Source organism: Ursus arctos, unplaced genomic scaffold (assembly GCF_023065955.2).
Source record: "Ursus arctos isolate Adak ecotype North America unplaced genomic scaffold, UrsArc2.0 scaffold_26, whole genome shotgun sequence".
NCBI lineage: Eukaryota > Metazoa > Chordata > Mammalia > Carnivora > Ursidae > Ursus > Ursus arctos.
In genome coordinates, this window is record NW_026622941.1 from 44,358,990 (window position 1) to 44,378,632 (window position 19,643).

Consider the following 19,643-nt stretch of genomic DNA (forward strand, 5'->3'; position numbering starts at 1 on the left):
GTAGGAATATGAACATTAGAAAATGTTGGGGTTTTTTTGTGAAGGTTCACTCCTCCCCCAAATACCTGGTCATCATCCTGCTGGCTCATTTACTTAGACTTCTCCTGGGACACAGGTCCTATAATAAACCAATTAAATACACTCACCAAAGTTGATCTTGTGCATGATTCGTCAGTACCCTATTACTATTTTCCCAAAAGTCATTAAGAATTTATCGCAAAGGATGTTTTCCAAAGTAAAAAGATATATCTGTAGCAAAGCACGTTAAAGGTGCTCGGTTTACTTTTTTCCTCAGGAAAATAAATGGAAATGGCCCTCTGTGAAATATCAGAATAGCTTATCAAAAAATAATTCTAAGTTGTTTTCCTTTATGAATTTATCTGAAGATTTGCTAGTAAGATGGCAGGTGGGATATTTCAGGATTCCAGATTTGGGACAATGGTGGGGAAAAACATGTTCCATTAAATATTTTGAGATGAAACATCGGGTTTCTATGGGAAATTTACAGCTTTGTGGGAAGACAGGGAAAACAGTTATTTCTCCATGAAGCATTAGCCTACCCCTTGTCTTTTGATTTAACATAATTGGGTACATTAGTTTGCATTCAATATTTCACACTGACCATCAATCTTTTGATAATATGTAAGTATTCTCAGTTTATTTATCTTTGTATGTTTTAGCTTTATATATATCTTTAAATGTTTCAGCTTATATTTTATTCACTACGTACCAGAGATTAGCCTTTGGTGTGTTTCTCTCTCTCAATATATAGAATATATTACCATATGTGTGTGTGTGTGTGTGTGTGTGTGTATTCAATAGTTAAATAAATTAAAATGTAAAAATATTTTAAATGGTAATTTTTACCAATTAACTGAAATATGTGGAACATGACATACTTTCCTTAATATTGATATGTTTATACTTTAGAAAGATTTGATGGATATTCCTGGTGTGGGTGTCCAAGATAGTTCTAAATATATATGTAAGGTGTTTGCTGAACTTCATTAACAATATTTTGTGAACATATTTTTTGATGTTCAACTATTAACTAGATTTTTAAAAGTTATTTTATTAGGAATATTGAAATAATAAAGTGAAAATCACTAAGTTAATTAAGTTTTTATATAAAGATACCTTTCTTTAAAATTTTAATTCCAATATAGTTAACATATAGTGCCATATTATTTCCATGTATACAATACAGTGATCCAACAGTTCCATTCATCAGCTAGAGCTCATCGTAACAAGTGCACTCCTTAATACCCATCATCTGTTTCACCCATCTTCCCTTCCACCTCCCCTCTGGTAACCATCAGATTGTTCTCTGTAGTTAACAGTCTGTTTCTTGATTTAGAAAGACACCATTTTTTTTAAAGAATCAAGAATAAAGATAGGCATTGAAAGGCTCAATTTCTATCTGGAAATAGAATGTATAATAGCTTGAAAAAATATGGGTACTACTTACATAAACTATTGTTTAATACAAATAAAAGTTCATAATGCAACATTAGAATGACTTGGTCTCTGAATTTTTACAATGAAAACAGCAAAAAAAAAACAAAAAAACAAAAAAAAAACTAATAGAGTAGTATTCACTACTTCCCAAAAAGAACACTTAGAATTTTTTTTTCACTAATTTTCATCAGCGGTAGGAATTTTATGCTCAGAAAAGATGACATAAGAAAAACATAATGTCCTCTATATTTTAAGGGGGAAAAAGTGAAGCATGAGAATAACTCATGTTCAATCAATATAGTTCCCATGTAACATTTGTAAAAATGGAGGTGCATATAGCAAAGAATCAGAGGACATTATTCAGAGGAATAAGACTGATTTTAAACACAGAAGATATGCCTATAAGATATATAATAGAACTGGAGAAAATGAGGAATGTATTTATAGAAGGTAAAAATTTTAAAAATTTAAAGCCCCAGGTACTTTTTGTGAAAATACAATCATTTTTTATTTTTTATTTTTTAATTTTTTTACAATCATTATTTTAAAAAATAGGGGCAGATATTTAGGTTTGTCTAAATGATTTATTATTGCCTGTATTGATTTTGCCAGTAAGATTTGTGAAAAAATCAACCACCAGAAATGAAAAATAGAACATCAGTGACCGATTTCATCCTCCTGGGTCTGACTGATAATCCAGAAATACAGGTTGTAATTTTCTTCTTCCTATTTCTCACATATGTACTGAGTGTTACTGGAAATCTCACCATCATTATTCTTACCTTGCTGGATTCCCACCTGAAGACCCCCATGTATTTTTTCCTCAGAAATTTCTCCTTCTTAGAAATTTCATTTACTTCTGTCTGTAATCCTAGATTTTTGATCAGCATCCTAACTGGAGACAAATCTATTTCCTACAATGCTTGTGCAGCTCAGCTATTTTTCTTTATCTTTCTTGGCTCGACAGAATTTTTTCTTCTGGCCTGTATGTCCTGTGATCGTTATGTGGCGATCTGCAAGCCTCTACATTATACAAGCATCATGAGTAACAAGATCTGCTACCAGCTTGTAGTCAGCTCTTGGCTGGCTGGTTTCTTGGTCATCTTCCCAGCACTGGCCATGGGCCTGCAGCTGGATTTCTGTGACTCCAATGTCATTGACCACTTCACCTGTGATTCTGCTCCTTTACTGCAAATCTCTTGCACAGACACAAGTACTCTAGAGCTCATGAGCTTTGTTTTATCTGTGCTTACTCTTATGTCCACTTTGACGTTAGTAATTCTCTCCTACTCTTACATCCTTAGAACAATTCTGAAAACCCCTTCAGCTCAACAAAGAAAAAAGGCCTTCTCAACCTGCTCCTCCCATATGATAGTTGTTTCTATCTCTTATGGAAGCTGCATCTTCATGTATGTGAAACCATCGGCAAAGGAAGGGGTTGCTTTGACAAAAGGTGTAGCTATGCTCAACACCTCTGTTGCCCCTATGCTGAATCCATTTATTTACACTTTAAGAAATCAGCAGGTGAAACAAGCACTTAAGGATGTTGTGAGAAAGATACTTTCTTCAAAAACATTGCTCTGACCATAATTTATAAGTAAAATATTGTGAAAATTAAAAGCAGGAAAGCACATTGAAGTGGCCTTGGCATGCTAGAAGAGGAAGCTGAAAGGGGGTAGCCATACCACTCAGTGTCAATTACAGGAAGAACTGTCAATTCCAGACCTCACCAGCAGAATGGAGGGCAGAAAAGAATCATTATTTACAGGCCCCAACAGGGAACATTGCATCTCCTACAATAAATCGACTACCCCTGCAACTCAGCCAATGAGAAATAATCATCACCCTAAATTCTTGCTATTCTCCAACGAACTTTTGTTCAAAACAACTTCTAGATTCCACCTTCTTCTCCACAAAGTAACATTCTTCTTTGTCGGATCTGCCTATAGCTTTCATGAACCAAACTGTAATTCTCATTCGTTATTCCCAAATAAACTCATTTTTTTCTCGTAAAATAACCGACTGTTTTGTTTTTAAGGTTAACACTATACACACGACACTTTTCCCAGAGAACCAATAGATAATTCATTGTTTTATTTCTTCTCTCTCCTTACTTTTATCAATTCTCAGGAATACAATTATTTATGTTATTTGGATGCAATGTTCTTACATGAACATCCTTATATGAATTTAAGCACAAAATCATTACAGAATGATTTGTAGTATTTTCCCACAATATAACACAAAGAAATGACTAAATCACTTCTTACATAAATGTATGTGCTTCAAATATAGTGTTGATATTTATCACTGCATAATCTATTCAAACAGCATATGGCATTAGTATTTTTAGTTATTAAATTATATATACATATGATTGTACCTACATATGTATGTACTTACATACGTGTGTGTGTGTGTGTGTGTGTGTGTGTGTGTGTGTGTGTGTTTGCAAGTATATACACACTATTTGGAGTTTTTTTAAGATTTTTTTTTATGTATTCACTTGAGACAGAGAGAGACAGAGGGAGAGCATGAGCAGGGGAGAGAGGCAGAAGCAGACTCCCCTCTGAGCCAGGAGCCAGACACAGGGCTCGATTCCAGGACCTGGAGATCATAACCTGAGCTGAAGGCAGACACTTAACCATATGAGCCACCCAGATGCATATATATACTGTTTTAATGATTTTTTAAAAATGATCCATAGAAGAAACTTACAGGATAGAGGGATAGCAGATATACAAACAAACGTTAAATTAAAAGTCAAACAATGTAGAGTAGGGGGGCATTATTTCTTATGTTGATCATGAAGTTCAATTCACAATTTACTTACTTCCAATATAAAACAGAAAACTTGAGTTACATGTTTGTCATTATGACAGCAAAGCAATAAGAGCTAGAGTAACCCTTTAGCAGTTTTTTTCTTTTGTCTTTAAAGCAATTTATTGTATGAGCACTTAAATAATAATCAATTAATAAGCTATGCCATCAAGAACAAATTTCATGAGTGAAGAACTTTTCTAATTGGAGGTATTACTTAAAGGAAAGGCAATAGCATGTAATCATCTTCCTATAAAACATTTTACAGACAACTAGCATCATTTGGCTTGGTAATGAAGCTCTCTAGGGACCTTTAACCAAGACTGTGGTTTATAATTATATAACCATACAATATCTTAGCCAATAGTATTGTTTTTTTCTCTAAGTTGTCTCAGTCTAATTTTGATAAGATTCACCTATTGTAGCATGTGGAATTATATTGTGGCCTAATGCACATAAAAAATAAACCATCTCTTCTTGCTTAAAAATGAGAGTAAAACAGTTTTTAGGCAAGTAAAATACCATCCAATTTATATTAGTCATCTTCACTTGGCCTATTTGGTTGTATGGAAAGCACACATAACTGAAGATGCAGGGGCCCTTACAAGATAAAGACCACCTAAGGATGCATATCAACACTCTTTAAACAGTGGCATCCTTCTGGTGAAGGGTCAACTGTTTGACTTGTCCAAGTGACATATTTGATCAGATTTGGACACTACCATTTGTAATCACAACAGAGTCAAATATATAGATAGCACAATATAAATTTAATCACTTAAAAATTGTTACTAGTGTCTGGGATTGTCAGGTGCCTTATGGGAAGGAGCCACACTCTTATCATCAGCATACTAAGAAAATCAGGGTGATATAGATAATAAATATCATTGTTCTTTTTCCTTTTTTTTATTTCTTTTTCCCTTGACATCAAGATACGTGATGAATCATCCTTTCACCTAATAGCATCTGTGACAAGTTTAAGTGCTGTAGACCAAATGTATTTCTCCTAGAATACACCAAGTCCATACTGCCGAGTTCTGACTTTGGATATTTTGTGTGTGTTTTTACGATATGCTTAACTCCCTTTAAATGACTTGTACCAACTTTATTAAACCACTCAGTGTCTTGGTTTTATTAACTGTCAAACTGGGTGAATAATCCATGTCATATTTTTTATTTGATTGATTTTTAATTTGCTTGACAAGGATAAATTAGGTCATTTAAAGTGTTTATTTCAGGAGCCCAATAAATATTTGGTATTATTTTATCATACAATCTTTTTTAGAAAACGCCATCCCTGGATTTAAAGAACCTGACTCTTCCTCTCTTTTCTCTTGTTTTGTTTTTACTCCCAAGTTTACCAATAACTACTTGTCTTCTGTAATTAACTGTTGATAGTATTTTGTTCTCTCATTCTCTATATACCCCCTTTTAAAACTTTATCACAGAGTTCCATACTGCATTCTGAGATAATGGCAGCTAAACCAATGATTAACCCACACCTATCATGCAGCCAAGGCCTGAATATCTGACTTCCTAATTTTTGCCATGTCTAAATGGTTTGAGTAGTGGATTTGCTCAAAAGTTTTTTGGACTACAACCTCAAAAAAGTATGCTAATAAAAACAACATCTTTGCTACATAACATCATCTAAGATGTAATTGTCCCAGTGATAAACGAGATATGGAGATTGCCCCCATAAGCCATCTCTTCTATAGAGCATGTCTGGAACTGACAACATGTAAGCATCCCATCTACATTTCTACATGGATATCTGACATCAAAATCAGGGTCCAAAAAATGAAAGTATCCTCTTCTCCTTCCTACAAGCAGAGGTCAGTGGCACCTAAAAATCCTATTCTGACCAGCTGTAATGAGGAACCTCCGTTCACCTTGATGTGAAAGTGGCCAAGTAGGGGACCTACATCTAGCAGTAACAAGGCTGAGTACTTGCCTTCCACTGCTGGACCAGTCCCAGAGGAAGCCAGCTACAACAGAAAGCCTAAGTAAGATCCGGAGACTTAACGTAATAACAAATCTGTCCAGATTTCAATAAAAAAATCACCTGTAATACTAGTAACCAGGGAAATCATAAATTAAATGAAAAAAGACAATCAATCGAAATCAACACTGCAATGAAAGAGGTGTTAGAATTACCTAATAAGTATTTTAAAGCAACTATCGTAGAAGTACTTCAACGAACAATTATAAAGGCACTTGCAGAAAAGAAAAATTAGAAAGTCAGAAAGAAAGAAAGAAAGAAAGAACCCCAGCAAAGAATAAAAGACATAAAGAACAAGCAACTGGAAATTTTATGACTGAAAAAAATTATTGAAATTAAAAAATATTTGAGAAGGTTTAAATTTTTAAAAAATTGAGTTGGATTTATTTGAACATTTTATGAAAACAACAAATGGGAATGCAATAAATTAAAAGTATTAATCAGACGAAGGAAAAGAAGTGCCTTAAAGATTTTTTTCTGGTGATGCTAAAACTGAAATTACTCCAAAGATGGACATAGAAAATTTGAGGAAGTTCTGATAAGATGGTGAGCAAATACTGACAGCTGTCTTCCTTCCCAAACAATTCATGAAGCTCTCACAAAAGGAAAAAGTGTGAAGATCTGAAGATATAAGGTAGAAAAAACAAAGATGTCTAGAAAGACTGAGGTGGGGTGAGCTGGTGTGAAGAAAACCCAGGGGGCACCTGGGTGGCTCAGTCAGTTAGGCGTCTGCGTTCGGCTCAGGTCATGATCCCAGAGTCCTGGGATTGCGCCCCGCATGGGGCTCCCTGCTCAAGGGGAAGCTGCTTCTCCCTCTCCCTCTGCCTGCCACTCCCCTTGCTTGTGTGCTCTCTCTCTGTGTAAAATGAATAAATAAAATCGTTTAAAAAAAAAGAAAAGAAAGGAAAAAGAAAAGCCAGGTAGGCACAGAGAAGAATATGCATGAAAGATTTAGTTATAGAAACAAATTCAATCGACGAGCTCAATATAAGAATGGAAGCCACAGAGAAAAGATTCAGTGAACTTGACAAAAGAACAACATACATTTACAATCTGAATTAGGAAGAAAATAAACTGAATATTAATAAGCATAACAACAATAAACAGAGCCTGAGGGACCCCTGGGACAGTAACGAAAGTTCTAATATTCTTGTCATCCTCATCTCTGAAGGAAAGGAGAAAGAGGGGGGACAGAAAAATTATATGAAAACTCTAAAATGAAAATACAAAATATCAAAAAATTTGGGACAGTACAGAAGTGGTGCAGAGAGAAGAGTTTATAGCATGAAATACTTATATTAGAAAACAGGAAAAATGGGGAGGTAGGTGGGGGATGGGCTAAACAGGTGATGGGTATTGAGGAGGGCACTTGTTATGATGAGCACTGGGTGTTATATGGAAGTGAGGAATCACTAAATTCTACTCCTGAAACCAATATTACACTATATGTTAACTAATGGGAATTTAAGTAAAAACTTGAAACATTTGAGTACATACATACACAATTTAAGGTATATTATGTACATAAAAAAAGAAAACAGGAAAAGTCTTGAATCAATAATCTAAGCTCTCTGGTTCAATATAGAAAAGAGGAGTAAATAAGCTCAAAGCAGGCAGAAAGAAAGAAAGAATAAAGAGAAAGGCAGAAATACAATAAATCAAAACCAGAAAAACAATAGAGAAAATCAATGAAACAAAAAAGTTGTCATTTTGTAAAGATCAATAAAATTGGCAAGCATCTAGTAAGAATGAAAGATAGAAAAATAAAAGAAAGGCTCAAATCACCAATATCAGAATGAAACAAGGTATATCACTAGAGACAATGCAGACATCAACGTGATAATATGGGAATATTATGGACAAATCTATGCACACAAATTTGACAGACACAATAGACCAATTCTTCAAAAAACACAAGCTGCCATAGCTTATCCAATAAGAAATCAATAATTTTAATATTTTTGTAATTATTAGGTAAATTGAACTCATAATTAAAAATAAAACAAAACTTCCCCAAAAATATCTAGGCCCAAATGTCTTCACTGGAGATTTATCAAAGTGTTCCTACTCCTTGAACACACAGTATGTTAAAAATGTTTGCTCAGTGTGTTTTTTCTTCATTTTTATTTATCTCTGCTTTCAAGTTCTACAACTGTCCACATAATGGCTTCAGGCTTCAATGTTTTCGAACCTCAGGCCTCGTTAATTTGTTTTTATTTTGTCAGTATGCGTAAGCAGTGGTCAGTGACATATTATTCATTTGTTTTGTGAATTTTCACAGCCATATAAGTAAGCTGTGAGAAAAATGATTTATTCTGTTAATGGAAAACTGTGAAATAAAAAGAGCAACAAGTTAAAAAGGCATTACATTACTGAACCTAACTTCTGTTACCCTTTATCTTACTGTGTTCTTCCTTCAGGATTCTGAAAAACATACCATTTCTCCATAATCTCTTCAATATCATGTCATTTGTCACAAGCAACATATGAGTGTGAATTTCAGAAGACAGAGTACAGTTTCACCCAGAGAAGGATAAGAAAGTCAACTAATAGGTTAAGAAAGTGGCATCTAATTATACTGGAAATTCAGCTTTCTCTAAGAATAAAGTAAAAGAAAAGTTGAATTAAATAAATATGTATTCTATTTCTGACAGTGCTGGACTAAGTGGTTTATATCAACATGTATACTCTGAATTAAAAGAAAGATGGAAAAATATATTTAAAGTACAGTTAAATAATTGGAACAGTATCGATATTGTTCCTCAGATTAAGGCTGTCATCATTTAAGGCTAGTTTTCCACTGGGACATCTGCTGATACTGGAATTCAACAACAAGAAAATGCACAACTCAATTAAACAACGAACAAAAATCTGAACCACACTTCACCAAAAGTGATACACAGATGGCATAAAAGCACATGAAAAGATGTTCAATATCATACATCGCTAAGGAATTGGAAATTAAAACAACAATGGGGTGTTGCTAAAAGCCTATGAAAAAGGTGAAAATCCAAACATTGACAATACCAAATGCTGGTAAGGATGTGTATCAACAGAAAACCTCATTTATTGCTGGTACAAATGCAAAATAGTACAGTCCCTTTGGAAAGAGCTTGGCAATTTCTTAGAAAACAAAACACACTCTTACCCATACAGTCCAGCAATTGTACTCCTTAGTACTTACCCAAATGACTGAAAACTTACATCCACACAAAACTGTACACACTAATGTTTATAGCAGCTTTATTCATTATTGCCGAAACATGGAAGCAACTAAGATATCTTTCACTAGGTGAACTGATAAAGTGTGGTACATCTAGACAATGGAGTATTTATCACCACTAAAAAGAAGTGAGCTGTCATGGAGAAGCCTTAAGCACATATTACTAAGTGAAAGAGGACAATCTGAAAAGGCTGCATACGGTAGGATTCCAACTACGTAACATTCTGGAAAAGGCAAACTATGGATATAGCAAAAGAAATCAGAGGTTGCCAGGGGCTAGGAGAGAGAGGGAGGAAGCAATGAACTGGCAGATCGTAGGGGATTTTTATGCCAGCGAAATTATTCTTATGATATTACGGTGCTGCATACATGTCATTATACATTCGTCACAACTCACAGAATGTACAGCACAAATATGAACTCTGGAATTCAGCTGCTTAAAAAAAGATAATAATCTGTATTCCCCCAACTAAGCATACACAATTTTGAACAGGTTTTTTTTTAAGCATTATGTTTCCTTACAAGGGACACATCTAAAATATGTGCACAGATTTCAAGTAAAAGCATGGAAGATATACATAATACAAACACTGAAAAAAGAAAGCTTATATACCTATGTTAATAATAAGGGCATGTATCCTACACGATCAAATTAAAAAATCACTAAAGATAAAGATTTCATAATGACAAAACTTTCACAGTTAATGTAATTGCTAGATAGAATTGATAGAATCAAAATAAACACAACAAAATCATTAGAACTTTCAAGAGAAATAGACAAATCCACAGTGAGTATTTGAACAAACTACTCTCAGGAACTGATAAAATAGACAATAATAAATGTGTAAAGAATATAAAACATATCTTTAGTCATAAAACACCTGGCAAGTATAATATGCAAATCTGAACTGACATATAAAATACTACATTCAACTACTCCAGAATTAGTATTTTATGCAAGTAGTTATAGAAAATTTGCTGAGAATAGCCATATATTGAGCCATGAAATAGATACTAAATATTACAAAGGAGTGAAATAACCGACAGGATAAATTCTGAACAGAAGAGTAATAAAGAAGAAAAAAACTACTGAAATCACCATACATTTTGGAAATTATGAAATAGTATCTAAATATGACTTTGGTCAAAGAATAAATCACAACAAATATAAGAAGGAAAGTTTTATGTCTCACAAAGATATGAAGTAACAAAATTGTGGAGTAAATATAAAGTGATTAGCAGCATACTGAGATCCAAATGCATTAGAAAATAAATTATAAAACCTTGAAATCAATGATCTAAGCATTAATCCAAAGAAGTTTTTAAAAGCATGACATAATACCTAAATTGGAAAGAAGAAAGTAATAAATATTAAAGCAGATATTATAGAAATAGAGAAAAAGCAAATAGAGACTGAGCAAAAAATTTTTTAAAAACCTGCAATGCCAAAAGAGGAATGTCTAAATGGACTAATGAGATCATTAAATCTCTCCCAAGGGTGACCAAAAAAAATAAGAGAGGAATTCAATCATTATATTAGGAAATAGAGTGCACATAACTACACATAATACAGGCATCAAACTAAAATAATTATAATTTTGCCAATAAACTTGTAAATAGTGTTGAAATTTCCACACACACACACAAAAAAACAAAACCTACCACAACTGGTACAACAAAAAACATTAAATCTGAATATTCATATATTGATTACAAATTTTGAATCTCCAACTAAAAATCATCTAATAAAACTTCCAGAACATAATGGTATCATTGAAGTATTTAGTAAATATTTAAGAAATGTATACCAGTTCTACACAGACATTTCCAGGCCATAGTTCAAGGAATATCTACACATTGTAAAAAATGAGAATAGCATAATCTTTTTTTTATTTAAAGATTTTATTTATTTATTTGACAGAGACAGCCAGCGAGAGAGGGAACACAGCAGGGGAGTGGGAGAGGAAGAAGCAGGCTCCCAGCGGGAGAGCCTGACGTGGGGCTAGATCCCAGAACACTGGGATCATGCCCTGAGCCGAAGGCAGACGCTTAACGACTGAGCCACCCAGGCGCCCCTAGAATAGCATAATCTTGATACAATAGTTGATGATGACATTATAAGGGGCCCTCAGTGGCTGAACCCAAAATCAAATCCACAGAATAGGAGCTCGTGCATGCAGTGTATCCTGGTCAGCCTCCTCAGACAAACAGCAGGATGAAGAGGACAAACAAAAACTATGTGGCCCTTGAATTCATCTATTAGGGATAAAGAGGAGTTTGACCAAAAGTGGACAAACAGGAGGTTTCTAAGGAACAGGTAATGTTCTGTTCCTTAACCTAGCTTGTGGATGCCTCTACAATGATACATTATTTTGTATGCATGGTAGATTTTTAAAAAATAAGTCTTATTTAAAACTTCTGCTATAATACAACTCTATGGTATTGTAAATCCCACTGGTGAATCCATGAAAAACTTATTATAATATAGTCATAATATGATTATATGTTTGAAAAATCTAAGAAAATCATCTGTTAGGAAAGATGACTCGTTATAAGATATATTTATTAAGATCAAGTCCTTTCTCAATGCAAAAATATTAGATATATTACATATATGAATGTATTAACATTAGTTAAAAAAAGATAAGATACAGAGATGAAAAGAAAATTTAAAAATATCTAGGACTAAACCTTTTTGAAGTTGCACAATAGTATATGCATGATATGATTCATTCTTATTACTTAAAATCCAACAAATATGGGGCACCTGGGTGGCTCAGCTGTTAAGCATCTGCCTTCGGCTCAGGTCAGGATCCCAGGACCCTGGGATTGAGCCCGGCATCCGACTACCTGCTCAGCGGGAGGCCTGCTTCTCCCTCTCCCACTCCCCTTGCTTGTGTTCCCTCTCTCGTTGTCTCTCTCTGTCAAAAAAATAAATAAAATCTTTAAAAAAATAAATAAAATCCAACATATAAAATTATAGCTTTCATAAGTCTTAAACTCACTGTTTATCCTCTTTCTATTCCCCAGACCAAAAATTTGAATACTTATTGGCATGATAAGAACCTATTCCAGGGTGCCTGAGTGGCTAAGTTGGCTAAGCGTCTGCCTTTGACTCTGGTCATGATCCCAGGGTCTTGGGAATGAGCCCTGGGTCAGGCACCCTGTCCATGGGGGAGTCTCCTTCTCCCTCTGCCCCTCATCTCCAATTCCTGCATGTGTTTGTGCAGTCTCTCTCTCTCAAATAAATTAATAAAATCTTAAAAAAAGAACATATTCATATAATATATTGTTTTCCATAACATAAATCCTAATAATAAATAAAATTTTATTGTGTGAAAAATATTAAAAAGAAGAATAATTTTAAAAACAAATTCTTGCCTTAATTAAAATAAAAATGAAAATTAGGGAAAGAATCAGAGAGGGAGACAAACCATGAGAGACCATGGACTCCAGGAAACAAACTGAGGTTTTCGGGGGGCGGGGGGGGAATGGGATACCCGGGTGATCAGTATTAAGGAGGGCATGCGTTGTGATGAGCACTGGGTGTTATACACAACTATTGAATCATTGAACACTACATCAAAAACTAATGATGTACTATATGGTGGCTAACAGAACATAATAAAAAAAGAGAAAGAAAAAAGGAAGAAAGAGAAGAAAATTAGGGAAAGAAAGACATAGAAGCGATGCTGGTATAATAAAAAGTAATAATAAAGAGAGATTAGCTTTATTTATTCAAGCATTTTGCAACAAGGGTCTTTTCTCCTTCCTTCAATGTAGGAGCTTTCCTTCTTAATCATGACACATGTATTAATCATGAGCCCTGATCTACCATCATCAAACCGTAACTCCTAAAGCAACTAATATGAAACCATACAAGCTTTTTCCAGATCTCTAAACAGTCATCTCATCTCCAAACTACTGTAATTTCTATAATCCTTTTACAATTGATCAAAAAGCAACATTTCTTAACCAGTCCTTCAAACCTTAGTTTATGCCTTAAAGTATTTTCAGATGGGTCCCTTTTAATACATATTTCAAATTCTCAAGGGCAGATATTTCACAGCAGAAATTATTGGAGCCGTGGTTTTTACTCGAGTGAAGTGTTTTTGAGTCATCCATGTAACCATGGTCTTATCAAGCATCGTCTGTAGGTAGAATAAAAAATATATCTGCCATATATGTATTTTTCCTGTTTCTCAAATGTAGGTAAATATTCCTGTGATTAAAAAAATAAATTCATCCTGCAATATCATTGAACATAGTAATTTTTTCAATACATATTTTCATATTAGAAAATTTACAAACAAAATGATATCATGGGAGATTAGATAAGGCAAAATATTTTTATTATTAAAGTCTCCTATACCCATATCTTTAGGAAGTGTAGTAGAGATTTCAGTCAGGCTTGCACACTTTTTCTCATTAGTACAATGGGCACCTAGCCTCTGTCTGATGCTGTTGTTCTATCTTATTGTCTCAAAGGACAGCATCCCTGCTGCTGTCTATTTTAGTTGCTTTGCCAAAATTCATTAAGCAAAAGATTCCTTGGTGACATTAGACCCCAGGCCACTGAGGATCCTTTGCTTTATTCACACAAGTGATCCCAGTGCACCCCCAGAAAATAGAGCAGAGGAGCACAAATATCATTATTTTTGGAGTAGGAAAGCCAACTCCTGGCTCAGAACAATCAGAGCTCTTCCAAAACCCAGAGAAAATTTGTTTGGTTCTCCTCCCTTACATTAAGTTTTCTTCCTTTCTTGACAGAAACCAAAGGAAAATGCTTCCAAGATTTAAAATAAGAGTCTCTAATGAGAGTCTTTACATGGTATGAAAACAGAAAACTCAAAGAACTCAAGACCCTCCAGAAAATGCCTGAAGAGTGACTGTGAGTTGATGATTCCGTTGGACCTGGGCTGAGGCACATCTCCTTCCACACCACACAGTGAAACACAGGAAGAAGCTGCCAGCTGAAACCACAAATAATTACCCAGAGTAAGTACTGTAGGTAGACATGAGAATTACTTTCTCTTTTAAAAGGTAAGAGAAAGAAATATTTGTCGGCATCTGCTTCTGTAATGTGGTTACTTAAGCTTGGTTTAACTTTTAATGTGGAAAACTATAGTAGACATGTTATCAACTATTCAACAGCCCTTTGTAAGGTCATAGCCGGGGCTATATATTTGCATCTGTAAGTTGTCACCCATGTAGTGTAATTTCAAGAACATATAGAAATATACCTTTCAATCCCTGGAATTTGTACCCAAAAAGAATATCACATTGCTTAAAATGTTAACATTTTCTAATTTGTAAATATCCTCTATGATGAAAAAATTAAACAGAACTAATTCGATCCCTCCTAAACACCTATTAGTTCAACAGAAATGTTCTCTTAATACCTAATTCCTCAATAACAATAATTTGAGTAATTTGATGGCTGAGGAGAAAGAGGCCACTTTATTGTTCACAGAGCACAGTTCAGGAGCAAGGCTGAGAAGAGTATTTCACTCGGGCAACTTCTGCCTGGTGTGGTGTGTATCCAGAGGGGAAGTATGAAAAAGGAGATCAGAGCAGGATGTCAATTTTTAGTTACTTTGTAGTTAGTTCTACTTATTGCCCTTTTTGTAGCCCTGAAGTGGTTAGAGAGAATCAATTCTTATACAAACCAAATATCAAAGGACAAAGCAAAGAATAAGCCATAGTAAATTATTAGCACACTATGTTACTTGCACGAAAGAGAAACCATTAATAAATTGAGCTTTTCTAAAATAAGCAAAAATAGAATTGCCCAGAGAAGGAGGGTTGAGGGGAAATGAAAAATCTCAGAAAGTTTGAGAACAAAGAACTCTGTTTTTCTTTCCTTGTATAAGCCGTTGGTTAGTATCAGAGGCTCACAAAGAGATCAGTCTTCAGGAGTGGAAGAGTCATCAAAGAAACAATTTCAGTGATTTGAGAAACCTTGAGAGTTTAAGCATTAAGTAAACGCCATGTGACAGGCTGTCCTTACATAAGGTTGGCCAGTAGCTTTTTTTAAAAAAATATTTATTTATTTGAGAGAGAGAGCAGGGAGCCCGACTCAAAGCTTAATCCCAGGACTCTGGGACCATGACCTGAGCTGAAGGCAGACACAACTGACTGAGCCCCCCAGGTGCCCCTAATTTTGGCCAGTAGCTTTGTTAGTGTCTTCACGTTAGTTGTGCCAGGTCTACACTATTTCCTTTATCAGAGTTTTTCATTAGAGTCCCTTCAGGAGTGTCCATTTTCCTGTGATGGTCCGTTTAAAGCACGGTTTGCCCTGCTATATATCCCGCATAAGCCTTTAGAAGGCACATGTCCTTAGAAAGAGAGGAATTAATGTTGCCAGACTCAGAGGGCTCATACCATTTGGAGGAAATATTTTAAAACCAACCTAGTGAAAAATCATTCATATAGCAAATTAATTGATGTCTCTTGGGGAGTTACTATGCCATTCAGTAATGGAGAAATAGCAGAAACCTAGAGACTGTGTTTTCAGATAGGACATATTTTCATAGCTACCATTATAAATAATTAATGCTAATTGAGGACTAGCAGGAGTTACTGCTCCACAAACAGAAATAGAGTCTTTCCTTTGTTGAATAATATACATGATGGTCACACATGATATCAAGAAAATAATAAGACTCATAATATGGGAAAAGGGAGCCAGTTACTGTTTTACTCATCCTTCATGTTTATCTCCAGCTGTAATATAAACATATAAATAAGGTGACTGCACATGCTGTCACAGCACTGATTGGAAGGGAGGTGTGGATAGGAGTGATGAGGTGGGTCAACAAACTTCCTTAATTGTCTCGGTGGAGCTCAAACATTCACATGCATATGAAATTCTTGATCACCATATTGAAAAATAAGAATGCTGAGCAACCTAACCAGAATAGACATTAAATAAGATAGCTCAGTCTAAGTACACAGACAACTCTTTTTTGTTTCTTCAGTTTACATTTACATAACAACGTTCATGTGTCAGACATACGGAATAAAGGGATATGTAAAAACAACCTCTGTTTTGGAGAAGCTTACAGTAACATAGCGGAGAAATGTAAGTGTATGGAAGCATACCATGTGATCCGTTTCAAGAAAGAGTGAGCAGCAGGTGTTTATAAATAACGTGGTATCATAATCTCACATACTCTGGGAGGGTGAATGAAGATTTCTTTGGAAAACTGATACCTAAGGAGAATTCTGAATGACCCATTGATATGAATCAAATATTAGCCGTTGAAGAGAAGACAACATGTGAAAAATATGAAGGATACAAGCAGTCAATGTTTGTGGAATTAAGTTATCAGAAAGAACGGTAAGGAATTTGTAAGTGATGAAATGAGAAAATAAGGAAGGTCCTGTCCGTGAAGAGCCTTGCAGGCCACACACAAGAGACTAATTTTTGTCAATAAATAGTTAACACTAGAAGAGAAGGCTCGGAGAAGGACCATGATGTCACGTTGAATTCATGGTGTATGAAGTGTCTGTAGAACATCTAACAGGTGATGCACACTTAGCAATTGTTTTATATGTAAAAGTCCAGCCTGTGGAATTCATCATATAAATGACAATAAAATCAATTGCATGAAGTGAAATCCTCTTGGAGAGCATGGAGTAAGAAGAAGAACAAAGAGAAAACAAGAAAAGAAAGGTCTCAATACAAAATATTGGGGAACAGAAATACTTCATAGGTGAATAGAGAATGAGGAGACTGTAGGTCACTAAAAAGAGAGATATAGGGCTCCTGGGTGGCTCAGTTGGTTGGGCAACTGCCTTCGGCTCAGGTCGTGATCCCAGGGTCCTGGGATGGAGCCCCACATCAGGCTCCCCCTGCGGGAAACCTGCTTCTCCCTCTACCTCTGCCTGCCACTCCCCTTGCTTGTGCTCTCTCTCAAATGAATGAATAAAATCTTTAAAAAAGAGAGAGAGAGTCAAGAAGAAAATTAGGATGCTGGCATGGAATCCTGTTGAAGAATGATGGAACATTAACGTAACAAAATATTGTGGGGATGTCAGGCAAAAAACTACCAAAAAAATATGCTGATGGCTTCAACAGTAATACTGTTCCTGTGAGTGTTAGAGCAGTGGGAGGTTGGATATGAAAATCAGGTTGCAGAACCTTAAGACCTAAACTAAGTAGGAGTAAGATGAGAAGGTAGAGATGATAGTAGGAATTAAAAACATAATTAAAGATGCACAGCCTGTGGGGAGCCTGGGTGGCTCAGTTGGTTGTGTTCCACTCTTGTTTTCAGCTCAGGTAATGATCTCAGGGTAGTGAGATCAGTCCTGAGTTGGGCTCTGCACTGGGCATGGAACCTGTTTAAGATTCTCTCCCTCCCTCTCCTCCTGCCCCTCCCCTTCCCTCTCTAAAAAAATTTTTAAAAAAAGAAGAAGAAGGCTCACAGCCTCTGGAAGATTGTAGATATTAAACATAGATTTCATCTCAGGGCGTTTGAGAGATACAGAGCCACAGATGACTGAAAAATAACATGTATGCATATAAAGATATTCCTTTTCTCACAATATAGATAAAAGAGTTGTCTATCAAACTGTCTTTGAATTAAGAATGAGGAATACAAGCAGAAAAGAATAAAGGGATAAAGGAAAATCTCTGGATCCAGTGTTGTGTTTTGTTGTCATTATTGTTTAGTTGTTTTCTGGAGGAAATGCGTGTTACCCTTAAAACAACCCTTTGATAATAACAACTGAAGAGAAGTCATGCTCTTTGTTATCTGGTTGTGATAAATATCCAAGGTTTGTTTTGGATAAACAACATTTAAGTACACATCAAGTAACATCACTTTTTTTCCCTCTAACTTCCTTGTAAATTCAATCCATGTGATGAATTACAATCAACATGTATGGATGCAAATTTTGAGGTGCAAAGAATGATCTGGGGAAACGTCGGATTGTTTTACAGAAACGTGAATTCTGAAGGAATAATCTTTACTGCTCATACGTGGAATATTCAGGAGAGCTAACTGAATAGTGGGAATATTGATTATGATGTGAAATGAGAAAATAAATATAGACTTGGTTTGCTTGGCTTTTATACTCAGTCTTTTGTTATATAATTCAAATATTGATCACCTCATAAAAATCTTTTATTTTCACATGCTGATTGGTAGATTTCAAAAGTCAGTGATGAGAAACTACACAGCAATAACAACTTTTATCCTGCTGGGACTGACAGATGACCCACAACTGCAAACCCTGCTTTTTGTCTTCCTACTTCTCACCTATATCTTGAGTGCAACAGGGAACCTGACTATTATCACCCTCACATTGGTAGACTCCCATCTTAAAACTCCTATGTACTTTTTTCTCAGAAATTTCGCCTTCTTAGAAGTCTCATTCACCACCGTCTCTATTCCTAGATTCCTGTACAGTATGTCAACTGGGGATAGTACCATTACCTACAATGCTTGTGCAAGTCAATTATTTTTTATTATTCTCTTTGGAGCAACAGAATTTTTCCTCCTGGCTGCCATGTCCTATGATCGCTATGTTGCCATCTGTAAACCCCTTCATTACATGACCATCATGAACAATAGGGTGTGCACCTTATTCGTCCTGTGCTGTTGGGGGTCTGGCTTGATGATCATTCTCCCACCCCTTAGCTTGGGCCTCCAGCTGGAATTCTGTGACTCCAATGCCATTGATCATTTTGCCTGTGACGCAGGTCCCCTCCTGAAGATCTCATGTTCAGATACGTGGGTAATAGAACAAATGGTTATCTTTGCGGCTGTATTTGGACTCGTTAGCACCCTACTGTGTGTACTTCTGTCCTACACATACATCATCAGGACAATTCTGAGATTCCCTTCTGTTCAACAAAGAAAAAAAGCCTTTTCTACCTGCTCGTCCCACATGATTGTGGTTTCCATCACCTATGGCAGCTGCATCTTCATCTATATCAAGCCATCAGCAAAAGAAGAGGTAGCCATAAATAAAGGTGTCTCGGTGCTCACTACTTCTGTTGCACCCCTGTTGAACCCCTTCATTTACACCTTGAGGAATAAGCAAGTGAAGCAAGCTTTTAGTGACTTCATAAAGAAGATAACATTTCTCCCAAAGAACCTGAAGTTTTGATGAATCAGTATAAAATGAAAG

At 35.4% G+C, this 19,643-nt stretch overlaps 2 protein-coding genes across 2 annotated transcripts; both read left to right on the plus strand.

Annotated features, from left to right (window-relative positions):
• The first annotated feature begins 223 nt into the window (after positions 1–223).
• On the plus strand, positions 224–3,042 carry LOC125282285 (olfactory receptor 6C76). Its single transcript, XM_048216676.1, has 2 exons — positions 224–263; positions 2,099–3,042. Exons 1-2 carry the CDS (start codon positions 224–226, stop codon positions 3,040–3,042), a joined length of 984 nt encoding a protein of 327 aa, XP_048072633.1.
• A 15,632-nt stretch (positions 3,043–18,674) lies between these two features.
• LOC113255874 (olfactory receptor 6C2) lies at positions 18,675–19,622 on the plus strand. Its single transcript, XM_026499614.2, has one exon. It carries the CDS (start codon positions 18,675–18,677, stop codon positions 19,620–19,622), a length of 948 nt encoding a protein of 315 aa, XP_026355399.1.
• Positions 19,623–19,643: the final 21 nt, after the last annotated feature.

What these genes read in the sequence shown, in the direction of transcription:
- LOC125282285 (XM_048216676.1), top strand. Translation starts at nt 224, where the DNA reads ATGTTTTCCAAAGTAAAAAGATATATCTGTAGCAAAGCAC. An exon ending in ATATATCTGTAGCAAAGCAC is followed by an intron (nt 264 to 2,098) that starts GTTAAAGGTGCT and finishes ATCAACCACCAG; the next exon opens with AAATGAAAAATAGAACATCA.
- LOC113255874 (XM_026499614.2), top strand. Translation starts at nt 18,675, where the DNA reads ATGAGAAACTACACAGCAATAACAACTTTTATCCTGCTGGGACTGACA.